This window comes from Rhinopithecus roxellana, chromosome 15 (assembly GCF_007565055.1).
Source record: "Rhinopithecus roxellana isolate Shanxi Qingling chromosome 15, ASM756505v1, whole genome shotgun sequence".
NCBI lineage: Eukaryota > Metazoa > Chordata > Mammalia > Primates > Cercopithecidae > Rhinopithecus > Rhinopithecus roxellana.
In genome coordinates, this window is record NC_044563.1 from 2161028 (window position 1) to 2173575 (window position 12548).

Genomic DNA, 12548 nt, shown 5'->3' on the forward strand with positions numbered 1-12548 from the left:
CCTCAAAAGGAAAACCATCCTCATTGCCTTTCTCCCAGTTCCTGACAAACACATTCTTGAAATATAAGGCCAGGTGCAGTGACTCACGCCTGTAATCCCAGCACTTTGGAAGGCTGAGGCGGGCGGATCACCTGAGGTCAGGAGTTTGAGACCAGCTTGGCCAACATGGTGAAACCCCATCTCTACTAATAATACCAAAAAAGTTAGCCTGGTGTGGTGGTGCGTGCCACTAATCCCTGCTGCTCAGGAGGCTGAGGCAGGAGAATCACTTGAACCCAGGAGGCAGAGGTTGCAGTGAGCTGAGATAGTGCCACTGCACTCCTGCCTGGGCAACAGAGTAAGACTCTATCTCAAAATAAAATAAAATGAAAATGTGTTTTACCATCTTAACCCTTTTTAAGATCGCAGTTCATTGCGACCGTCGCCACCATCCAGCTCCAGAGCTTTTTTCATCCTGTAAAACTGATGAAAGTCTGTCCCCGTTAAACACTCACTCCCTACTCCCCCTTCCCCAGCCCCTGACACCCACCATCTACTTTCTACCTCTGTGAATCTGACGACTGTAGCGACCTCACGTGAGTGGAAGTAGATAGTATTTGTCCTTGTGTAACTGGCTCGTTTCACTGAGAGTAACGTCTTCAAGGTTCCTCCGTGTTGCAGCCTGTGTGAGAATTCTCTTCCTTTTTGAGGCCAAATCCTATCCCATGGTATGGAGGGACCACATCTTCTGTCTCCGTCGGTGCGCTGAGGGTCACTGGGCTGGTTCCACTTTTTGGCTGTTGTGAATGGTGCTGCTGTGGACATGGGTGTGTGTGGCTCTCCTTTAAAGAGACTGGGGACAGACTCCAAGGTGGAATTGCTGGGTCATACAGTCATTCTATTTTTTTTTTTTTCTGGCATATTATTTAAATAGACTATTTGTTAGAGCAGTTTTAGGTTCACCGCAAAATCGAGAGACTGGTCGTTTCATGTTTTAAAGCAGCTGCAGCATTCTACCTCCCCCAGCAGCACACAAGGTCCCAACTTCTCCAGACCCTTGGGAGCACTTGTCACTCTGTTTGGGGTGGTAGCTGTCCTAGTGGATGAGAGGCGGCATCTCGTTGTGGTCTTGATTTCCCTGATGATTAGTGACACTGGGCACCTCTCCGTGTGCCTGTTGGCCATCTGTGTATCTTCTTCACAGAAATGACTGTCCAAGCCCTTTGCCTATTTTTTAAAAATTGAGTCATTAGGAACTTTGGTTTTTTAAATAATTTTAAATCACACAAACAATACTCCTGAGAGCCAACTTATAACATGCCCCAGGATGGACATGGACTTCTGGTAGAATGGAGCTAGGGATGCAGCATGGGATGGCTGGCTTGTGGACGGGGGAAAGACCCGTGGCCTATCTTGTTTTGGGTGGCAGGGACCCAGAAACCCATTGCTTTCAGGCCTTGCTAGAAGAGCACACAGTCGAACGAGTGGGTCCAATGTGGAGGGCAGTGGCATCAGCCAAGGCTCCGGGGCGTTTCTTCCCATTTCACATGTCTTTTCTGTTGTTTCTGTGAGGGTGTCTCAGGGAGGGGCAGAACCCACAGGGTTTGGCTTCCTGACCCTGAACATCCTTGTCCCCAGCCCCTCACTGGGTCTGGAGGAAGGAGGGTATGGTGGTCCTGGTGGCTCTTGTGCCTACACCAGCCTTGGGGCCATCTGACACCCACACCCTCCCTCTAGGCTAGACCCAGCTCTCCAGCTGCCCACTAGATGACCACCAAGGCAGGGCAACTGGTGGTGCTGACGGCTCTGTGAGGCCCAGGCCTGTCTTCCCCACCTCGCCCCACGGGGCTGAGACACCTCCCTGTCCCATGGTAGGGCTGGAGGCTCTGGAGTCTCTCTTGGTTACCCTCTCCCTCCTGGGGCTGCTTTTGCAGCCTGGTGTCCTTGTCTCATGTCTGGGTCCCCTTTGCCAAGGGTCCTCCAGCCTTTGTCCTGTACCCACTCATCCGGCAGTAACAGGGCCGCTTCCAGAACCACCACCATGCCCAGGTCGTGTCTGTGCATGAAAGTGGTCAGCCCTCCATGGCAGGCCTGGCCTCACCTGCCAGTGTCCTCTTGCACACCTGAGGATACCTGTACCTTGTCCCGGAGGCGGGTGGGGGGGGTGCTCTCTCTGCCATGGACACCAGCCTTCCCTCCCCTAAGCTGCGGGTGACCTGACCTAGCCAAGCCTGGCTTTCCTCCTCTGTAAAATGTGAACAGAGGCCACCACCCCCATTATGTGGGTCTGTGTTCTGTGCACGTCTCGGTGCCCAGCTCTGAGGCCCTTTTGTCCATGAAGCCATCCGCAGCCAGGAGGCGGCCTTGCTTTAGTCTGAAGGAGGGTGACCAGGGTGGGAGGGGCCTCTTTGTCCCTTTGGTCTGTTTGTGGTCTCAGTGGAGACCAAGGACGGCTCTTTTTCTCGTATCTGTGGGGCAGAGCTCAGGGCCGCACTCCATCAGCGTCCCGGGCCATTGCATCCTTGACCCCGGGGGGCTTGCAGGCGCCACATAGATCTTGTGAGAGATGCTTTATGGGGCTGGACGATCCTGGGTGCCCCTCAGAGAAGGGCCTGGGGCTGGCCCTGTTATCAGTGGGGGAGTCAGGAAGTACCCCTGGCTCTGCATGTGTAGTGTGTGGGCCTCTCAGAGGGGCTGGGGGTGGGGGTGCTGAGCTGGCCTGAGAAGGGTGGGTGGGATAACCTAGGCGGTGGAATGGGGGAGGGAGAGAGCACTCCAGACACAGGGCCCTGAGGAGGCAGGGGCACCCCAGGGAATGGGGGACACCTGGGGCCCATGGGAGGCTCTGGGGGAGACTGGGCTGTGAGCCCCCGGGAAGAAGGCCTCAGGGACAGCCCTAGACTCTGACCCTCAGTGTGGACAGCAGGAGCTATGGCAGTTGCTTAAACAAGGCGGGCAAGGGAGAAGTGCCAAATGCATGCAGGTTCTCGGGAGGAGCTTGAGGCCCCTTTAGTTCACCTTTGGAGCTTAGAGCCAAGTCTGCAAATACAGATGAACCCAGGGTTAGGAGGGTGGCTAGGGCATCACCCACCTGGGGTCTGGACTGCTGGAGCCAGGGGGAGGCAGGCCTGCCATTCTGTGAACCTGCTTTAGACGGGGGCTGTGGTCCTGTGAATCGGGGATGGGCCATGGCATGGTGTGGGGGACTAGCCCTCCTCCCTGTCCCCGGCTGAATGTGAGCTCCCTGGGGTCTCTCTGTGGCCTTGGCCCTGGGTGTTGTCCCGCACAACCCAAGAAAGTGTTGGAGGCTGATGGTGGTGGAGATAGTTTTATCTCTGAGCAAACATTCCATCTTGCTGTTTCCAGCCTAGAGATGGTGAAGGAACTTTTCCTTGGCTCTTTCCTGGCCTGCCAATAGCACCAGCCTAATTAACCCAACAAGCGGGGCCTCCCCAGCCACGGAGCCCGGCTCCCTAAAGGGCAGGTTCTCAGAAGCAAAGACCGATGAGACAGAGCTCCTGCTACCAGAGAGCTCTAGGCCGGCTCGTTGGAATAGTCATGTATTTGTTCCTTCGTTCGTTCATTCAGCATGTCCATGTTGAGCACTGACTGGAGCAGGTCCTGTTCTGGGGCCTGGGACATGGGGGTGGGTAAGACCAAGGAGCTTAGCCGGACCTCAGCCTAGAGCCCCGGTCCCCAGGAGCTGAAGACAGAGGTGGGACCCGAACCCCACCGTGAGGCCATGGAGCCTGCAGGTGTTCACACCTTTTGTGTGTGTGTGTTGTTGTTTTTGTTTGTTTCTTTTTTGTTCTTTTTTTTATTTTATTTTTTGAGATGGAGTCTCGCTCTGTCATCCAGGCCAGAGTGCAATGGAGCAATCTCGGCTCACTGCAACCTCCGCCTCCCGGGTTCAAGCGATTCTGCTGCCTCAGCCTCCTGAGTAGCTGGGATTAGAGGCGTGCGCCACCATGCCCGGCTAATTTTTGTATTTTTAGTAGAGACGGGGTTTCTCCATGTTGGTCAGACTGGTCTTAAACTCATGACCTCGTGATCCGCCCACCTCAGCCTCCCAAAGTGCTGGGATTACAGGCGTGAGCCACCGCGCCCGGCCCACACCCTTTCTTTACCTTGCACCCCTGCCATCTCCCGTATGCACCCGACTGCACACACCCCGATCCCTGAAGGATCTGATGTCATAAGCCTAAAACATTTTTGCAAAAGGAAAGCAACTAAGCTCCCAGCGTGTCTCCCCTTATCCATTGGGCTTGCCCCAAACACATGCTGGATGGTGTAAGTATCATTCCATCCTAATTAATAACATTTGGGAGCCAGTGATGGCAGTGTCCAGATGATGGCTCATAGTAGACTCCCTGGTGGGGGTGTGGCCTGGGAGCAAGGCCAGCCGCTGTCACCCAGTGGGAGCAGAAGTCCCCTCCAGGGCCCAGCTTCTGAGGGAAGACAGGCAGGAGTCTGCCGGAAGTGGGCCTGAGACGCTGTATGCCTGTGGCTTTGTGGCTTTGTGTGGCTAGCGCCTCTCACATGTGGGGGCTGGTTTCATCTTCCAGCCCCACATACCTTCCCTAAGGGCCTCCCATACACCCCGGCTGCCTGGGCGCTGGGCTCGAGCCTGCAGGTGGCCGCCATGCTTTAAGTGTCACAATGGGCTGCACTTCACATGAAAGCTGCATTTTGGCAATAAGTCTCCACGAAAGCACACTGAGCCTGGCACTGCTGCATCCACACTTCACAGCCGAGGAAACTGAGGGCCAGGTTCCCACTTCTGTGCCTAGGGGGTGGGATCCAGCTCCGAGCGTCGTCTTCCCACTCCTCCAGGAACCTCAGCCTCCTGTTGTCGGTGGAGTTGAGGAGGTGTTGGGGTGTAGAGGGGCCAGGTGACTCCCTATATGGGCAAAGTGGTCCAGAGGCTGCCCTACCCCAGGTATACCAGGCTCAAAGGCCAGCTGTGAGGTTTTCCAGGGCTGGATCTAGTGGAAAAATGCTTCTCATGGAGGGCGCCCAGGGTTCCTGGCGTGGGGCCCCCTCTGGCCCAGGCTGGGGTTTGTGGTGTGGGACCCCCTCTGGCCCAGGCTGGGGTTCCTGGTGTGGGGAATCCTCTGGCCCAGGCTGGGGTTCCTGGTGTGGGGAATCCTCTGGCCCAGGCTGGGGTTCCTGGTGTAGGGAATCCTCTGGCCCAGGCTGGGGTTCCTGGTGTGGGGAATCCTCTGGCCCAGGCTGGGGTTCCTGGCGTGGGACCCCCTCTGACCCAGGCTGGGGTTTGTGGTGTGGGGCCTCCTCTGGCCCAGGCTGGGGTTTGTGGTGTGGGGCCCCCTCTGACCCAGGCTGGGGTTCCTGGCGTGGGACCCCCTCTGACCCAGGCTGGGGTTTGTGGTGTGGGACCCCCTCTGGCCCAGGCTGGGGTTCCTGGTGTGGGGAATCCTCTGGCCCAGGCTGGGGTTCCTGGTGTGGGGAATCCTCTGGCCCAGGCTGGGGTTTGTGGTGTGGGGCCCCCTCTGACCCAGGCTGGGGTCCCTGGTGTGGGGCCTCCTCTGGCCTGGGTGGTCCTGGCCTGAGAGCTGCAGCCTCACCTGGGCTCCACTGCCTGTGGACGTGAGCTGAAGCTGCTCGGCTCTCCAGGGCCTCTGTGCGCAGGCGTCGCCATCCGCAGCGGGCCAGGACCTGGGCCTGCTGTTCTCTGTGTCCTTCAGCGGAGGCTCCAGCATGGCTGGGTTCAAACAGGTTGCAGGGCCTGAAGCCACTCAAGGCCGAGCCTGCCTGCAGTGAGTGCCCCACTTTGTCGCTGCAGGAGATCGTGCTGGTGGTGTTCTTTGGGACAGAGTACGTGGTCCGCCTCTGGTCCGCCGGCTGCCGCAGCAAGTACGTGGGCCTCTGGGGGCGGCTGCGCTTTGCCCGGAAGCCCATTTCCATCATCGGTGAGTCATGCCTGCCCTGTGGAGGTCACGCCCAGGTTTCCAGACCAGGAATGACCCCCACCTCATGATCCCCACCAGATGGAGTCCCCTAAGGACTGGGGAACCCCAAGGCCAGCAGCAGGTGACTGCCCAGGATCCAGCATAGGAGCATTGGCAGCCCTCAGCCACCTCTGCACTAAGACGCTGACATGGTGTTGGGAGTAGGGGGTTGGTCCCTTACAGATTCCCATGAGCCCTTGCAGCCCAGCATAGCTTCACGGTGGGGCGGTCGCCCTCGGCGGCCTGAGAACCATGGTCCAGGCCTAAGGCCCTGCCCTTTCTGGTCCCTTGCAGGGCTCAGCACAGGGCCCAGCAAGGGCTGGGGGCTCCACATGACCAGGACAGAGGTTGGGTCTCTCGGTTTAGACGCTGCCTGCCTCCCTATCCGAGATGTCCCCCTGTCCCTGGTCATCAGGCCCTGACCCGCCTGACCAGCAAGCCCCTTCCCCAGATGAGAGGAGGGGGTGTGCTCTTCCCCGGGATCCCGGCTGTGACGACCACAAGCTCCCCCTCTCCTGTACTCCACAGACCTCATCGTGGTTGTGGCCTCCATGGTGGTCCTCTGCGTGGGCTCCAAGGGGCAGGTGTTTGCCACATCAGCCATCAGGTGCGTCTGTGCCATGAGCTCTCCCTGCCATGCCGACCTGCCCCGAGCACCCCTCCTGAGCCGTGGGTGGTCTCGTGCCCCATCCGCCTTGCTCTGATGCAAGGTGCCCTGGTGCCCGCTGCCCCTGGGGACACTGAGCCATGTGCTGGGGTGGGTGGAGCGGGGTAGGTGCAGGCAAGTGTGGAGGGCACGGCTCAGACCCAAGATGCCTCAGGCAGTCCTAGGCTCTGGCCCAACGCCAGCGCCTCTGAGCTTCCAGGACTTGGGTGGTAACCTGACCATCTGCAAACTGGGGTGACCCCAGGGGCTCCCCCAGAAGGCAGTCTGGGGACTGAGGGAATCTGGAGGTACCTGGTCGACCCCCAGCCCCAGCCCTGTGTGAGCAGATTCAGAGCAGACTCTGGGGGGCTGCGCCTGTGAGGGAAATTCTGAGGCCCCTGTCGTGATGGACGTATACCCGGCTTCCCCACCCAGAGTGGGCGCCCGGCAGGGGCAGGGACACCCATGCCATCGGCCACCCCCAGGTCCAGAGTGAACACCTGAGCCCAGCCTGGCTCCCTCAGCCCCACACCATCTCCTTCTCAGGGGCATCCGCTTCCTGCAGATCCTGAGGATGCTACATGTCGACCGCCAGGGAGGCACCTGGAGGCTCCTGGGCTCCGTGGTCTTCATCCACCGCCAGGTGGGTGGCCCAGGTTGGGGGTGTGGGGCCCGGGTTGGGGGCAGGATGGAGGGAGCAGAGCAGCCCACGCTAGGACAGCTTGAGATGCGCTGAGGCCCTGGGGGTCGGTGGGTGCTGGGGCGCAAGGGTACCTGAACGGGGCTCAGGATCTCAGAGCAAGCCCAAGCCTGAGCCCAGCTTGGATGCTCACCCCAGCCTGGTGCCGGTGACCCTGGCCTGCCAGGCTGATGATGTGCTCACTTTCCTCTGAGCTGGGAGCAAAAGAAGACAGAAAGTCAGAAATGAAAAACCCAGGCAAATCAGGAACCCGGTCAAGGCGGGGACACCCGCACCCCTTCCCGAGGGTGCGCCCAGATGGGTTCAGGCTGCACCAGCCCCTGGCTCTGGGGTGAGGGGACCCTTCCTCTCCCTGGGGATCTCCTGGGTCCTGGTCCATTCTTGGTTCTGTCATGTGGTGGGAAAGAGAGCCGGAGCCTGTGCCGGTCCAGACAGTGGGCCTGGGGCGACCCCAGGGCTGAGCCTCATTCTGGGGGTAACCCCCACCTGCCACTTACTGGATGAGGAGTGGGTTATATTGAAGCCAGCCCCACGCATGTGAACCGCACTAGAGCGGCTTAGGACGCCCAGTGATCACTGGGACTCGCTGCGTTAGGTGTCTGCACAGGAGGCTCCCAGCCTGCAGTTCCTGGAGCCCGACACTGTCTGTTTTCTGGCCTAGGAGCTGATAACCACCCTGTACATCGGCTTCCTGGGCCTCATCTTCTCCTCGTACTTTGTGTACCTGGCTGAGAAGGACGCGGTGAACGAGTCAGGCCGCGTGGAGTTCGGCAGCTACGCAGATGCGCTGTGGTGGGGGGTGGTAAGTCAGAAACTTCCAGGCATGGGGACGGGCAGCTGGGGCTGAAGAGGTGACAGGACACCAGAGCACCGGTGCCTCGAGACTTCAGGCCTTGTTGGCGGGGGGCTTCTTACCTGCGTGCTCACAGGCCTCTGTCCACAAACCTGCGCTTGGAGCCGCTGGCATGGGTCCCCATGCTCAGTGTCGAATCCTTCAGCATCACTGTCTTGAAGTTCTGAACGTCTCGTCTTTGAACTTGAGATTTGAGAGGGAAGTTGGAGTGGTCACTGGAGTGTGTGTTGGGGGCTTAGTGGTCTCGGCTCCCCCATGGCTCTGCCTCCCACCATCGTCCTAGGCTGCCCATTCTCTGCCTCCACCCCGGCCCTCACCCTGGCAGGGCCCCAGGAGAGCGGCGTCAGATGCATACCTCCCGTGTCTCTGAGGGTCTGCACAGGCCCTGTGAGTGCCCCTGTCCCCAAGGAGCCAGACATGAGACAGCAAACAGGAAAGACCACGATGGCTCAAGAGACCCCAGCAGAGATCAGAGAGTCCCCGTGTTTCCAGTGGATGCTGGGCCTGCAAGTTCTGGAGCCGGCCCTGGGCGGTGGCGACGTAGGTGCAGCTGAGCCTGGGGAGCAGGGACCCGGCCTGTGGGCCCAGAGGCTCTGCCTCTAGCTGTGAAAGTGGGTTCCAACCACCTAGAGCAGCCCAGGAGCCTTGGGGAAGTGGGTGTGCAGCAGGCGGATCCCGCAGTGGAACACCAAGCCACCCAAAGCTCCGTGAGGCTGCACAGGAGGGGTGGGGCAGGGTGTCTCAGGCCGAGTCTGTGGCGGCTTCCTTGAGGGAGTCAGGCTTGCACGTGGGAGAGGGAGATGTTCCGATGAGGATGCAGCTGCAGGAATCAGGGCGCGCCCTCCGAGCTGCAGGCTCCCCGAGTCCCGTGTCACTGGCCTGTGGGCCCAGCAGCAGTTTCTCATGGCTCGGAGGACGTTGGTCGAGGCATTTTTAGGGGCAGGCCCAGCTTGCCAGTGTCCCTCTGGGAGCTGGTGGTTGCCTTCAAATCCTCCAGTGAAAGCTGGCGTTTATATACACATGGAGCTTGAGAGTTGCTTCTAGGGGGAACACGTGGGTACCCTGAGGGGAGCAGCTGGCTGGAGGTCAGAGTGCAGGGAGGGAGTGACTCCATCCCATCTCCCCCCACAGCTGCAGGGCTGGGTGGGCCGTCCAGAGGCCACCAAGGCCCAGGGTGGCACCATCACACCTTGGGGAGTGGCCGTCGGTGGGTGCCAGGAAGCCCAAATGCCGAGGTGACGGGGTACGCCCTGCTCTGCCGCCACAAGGCTGCCCCCGCGTCTGCCCTTGCCTACTGACCTCCGGACTCACTCAGCCCGATAACAGGCCAGATGGGATCGTGGTAGCAACAGGGGCTGGGGCCTGCGGAGGAGGCCATCGAAGCCCGCACAGGGTGGGAGCCAAGGCCTGCAGGCCGCACAGGGGCTGGAGGTGGGGCGGGCAGGGCATCCGTAGGCAACACATGCTGGTGATGCCAGGACCCAGTCTGTCTGCCCTGAGTTCTCCTTCCAGAAAGGACCAGCCTTGCTGGCTCTTGGGCCTCCCGACCACCATCAGAGCCTATCTGGGCGGGACGAGAAGCGTCCCGGTGGCTCCCCAGGCAGGCACATGTCCCTGCGATTGCTGTGCCTCTTCCCTCCCCCACCGCTTCCCCCGTGAGGCCAGACACTCGGCAGTGGCTCCTGACATAGGCAGAGTCAGCAGGTTTTCTGGAAGCTTCCAAAGTGCTGCACTGCTCAGGGATGGCAGGGACATGCTGACACAACTCCTGGGCTGGGGCAGGCCCCGGTTTCGGCCTCTTCCCGCCTTCCTGGGGGCCTGTGTCCCCGAAGGCCCCAGTGTGGCAGGCCTGGGCAGGTTTGGGCAGAAGGACCCAGCCCCCGGCGGAAGCCTGACGGCAGTGAGTGTGGTTGGGTAGGGCCTGCTCGGGGAATGGACTGCCCAAAGCCAGGAGAGTTCCCAGGAGGCTGGTGGCAAGGTGGGCAGTGAGGAGTGGTGGTGTGGCAGAAGCCAGTGGATACTGGCCCTGGAACGGCTGATAAGCAGTGCCCAGCCTTCGGTGCTGTCCTGCCTGCCTTCCCAGCCGCCCACTGGAGCTATGGGCAGCAGACGCTACTCCCCAGCCCCCCAGCCCGTGGCAGAGCGGCGCTCCCACTCCCACACCTGTGCAAACATCCGCTCGCTGGCCGGGAACACGGCCCCTTTGTGCCCGGCTTGGCATCAGTGCCCCGGCCCGCACTGTCAGCTGCAGCCTGAGCCTCGGCCATCGCGCGCCCTGGCCTGGCCATTGTTCCCGCCGGGCCCTGCGCCCCTGGTCGCCCTGGGCCCCCCGCCGCCCGGGGCTCTGGGGCAAACAGCTCCCATTCAGCTGCCCTGCAGCTGTCTGGGGGGAGCGGCCCCTGAGCCCTGAGTTATGGGCTGTGTTCCTGGCGTTTCTCGGACAAACAGAACTTGAGAAACGCAAGAAGGGGCAGCCCAGATGGGGGCTTTTAAGCCAGTTTTGCCAATTTGCAACTGCGCCCTGAGCAGTTGTTTTCTTTCAGCTCCTTTGTCCTGCTTCCCTTACTCCACTGGGGAGTGAAGCACGCCCCCCCGGCCAGGCAGCCAGGCCTGCTCCACGTCCGTCCGTCTGTCCGTCTGGGCTGCCACCGGCCCTTACTGGGTGGGAGGTGGCTTCCTGGAGGCCAGGCCATTCTGATCATCATGCTGCATCTGCCCCAGGCCTTGCCTGGACTCTGTGGACTCCTCACCCCTCAGACACACCCTGAGAGGGTGCTGGAGCTGCCACAACAAAGTCCTCGAACTGCTGGGCCCAGAGCAACAGAAACGCACGAGCTCTAGAGGCCAGAGCCTGAAGCGAGGTGTGCACAGGGCCGGCCCCTCCAAAGGCTCAGGGAGAACTTTCCTGTGCAGCCGCCTCATTCCTCTGTGTCAGGCCCTGTCTCTCAGGAGGATGCTGTTGGCTTTCGAGTCCACCCGAGCGATCCAGGAGGAGCTCATCTCGATTGAATCTTCAAAGCCTATTTCCAAATATCACATTCTGTGGGGACGGGTGAATGTGAATTAGGGGGATGCGGTCCAGCCTAGGACAGTGGGTGTGGCCCAGGTGGGCTTCCTGGGAAGGTCCCTCCCCTTGCCAGCCACCAGTTTCCACAGCTGTCCAGTGAAGGTGCCAGCTCAGTGGCTGAGTGTCCCCTCCTGTCCCCTTCCCCAGGGTGGCGATACCCAACTTGGATGTGAGAACTCCCGGACCCCTAAGCGTGGCGCCTGCCCTGGCTGCCGAGGCGTTTGGGGAGAATTTAAGACTTTTCTTTGCCCTTGGAACAAAATGCGTTTGTTTGTGTTGAAGTTTGAGTGGAGGGAGAAGCAGTTTTTGCAAACACGGGCTCCTCTGTTCAGCGCCTGGGGGTCTCTAAAAACAGGAGGCTGCCGGGCTCTGTTTACCCCTCTGCATCTAAATTTAGAATTGACAGTAAAAAAACTGGAACCCCATTCCTACATTTCAGCTGCCTTTTGAAGTAGAACCTCACTGCCTGCCATTCACTCTCTCCTCACCTGGAGGCTCCAAAAACTCCCACCTCCTTGGCAGTGCTGCACCCTGGCGGGGCAAGGCCAGAAGGGGCTAGGGGCTGGTGCAGGGGTGTGCGTGAGGGCAGGGCCTCCCAGGCAGTCACAGGCAAGCCCTGTTGGCACTGCCCAGCGGGAGGGGTGGTGTCCGGAATTGCTGGGGAAGCCAAGGCACTGTAGGCTGAGGCGCAGCAAGACCCGGCCCCCAACTGAGCACCTGGGTCAGGGTTCTTCCTCCTCCTGGAGTTCCGTGCAAAGGGGAATGAGTTCAGCTGCCCTACTGAGTGGGCCTGGGGACAGAGGCAGAGTACGCACCTGCTGCGTGCCTCAGTTTCTCCATCTGCACATGGGAGACAGAAATCCATCTCCCAGGGCCAATGCGGGGCCTGCGGCGAGGGCTGCTGAGGACTGTAATCCCAGAGGCTGTGACCGATCCCTTTGCTGCGGTGACTCCCTGGACCGAAAAGCCCTCCTGGTGAGGCTGGGTCTCCATTTGTGGACTCACTGTTGAGGCATGTGGCTTGCGGTCCTACTCTGTGCCAGGCACTGGCAGGGGTTCGGGCAGCCCTGTCTTGCTCTCTCTGTCACGGTCAGGAGCAAGAAGCATGGTGTGAGCTGGTGCTGGCCTGTGGTGGTTCACAGGTGGCCATGGGACACGCCACCAGGGTGTCCCTGCAAGACGGTCTCCGCACGGGAGCAAGGAGGCCTCCCTGAGGTGACGTCTGAGCTGAGACCTCAACACACAGTCACCGTCACCTGGGCCACCTTCGGGCAGGGTGCTGAGCCTGACTGTACCTCGGGGAAGACGCGGCCTGGGGCCTGGGTGCCATGGGG

At 60.3% G+C, this 12548-nt stretch overlaps 1 protein-coding gene across 3 annotated transcripts in view; it reads left to right on the plus strand.

The window, feature by feature from the left end:
* The window catches only part of KCNQ1 (potassium voltage-gated channel subfamily Q member 1), a 403636-nt gene that overhangs the window by 123252 nt on the left and 267836 nt on the right, over positions 1-12548 (plus strand). For all 3 annotated transcript variants that reach the window (XM_030917976.1, XM_030917975.1, XM_030917977.1), the window contains exons 3-6: positions 5783-5909; positions 6477-6555; positions 7141-7237; positions 7956-8096. In XM_030917976.1, coding sequence (XP_030773836.1) covers positions 5783-5909; positions 6477-6555; positions 7141-7237; positions 7956-8096 — 444 coding nt within the window. The remainder of the gene's footprint in view (positions 1-5782; positions 5910-6476; positions 6556-7140; positions 7238-7955; positions 8097-12548) is intronic.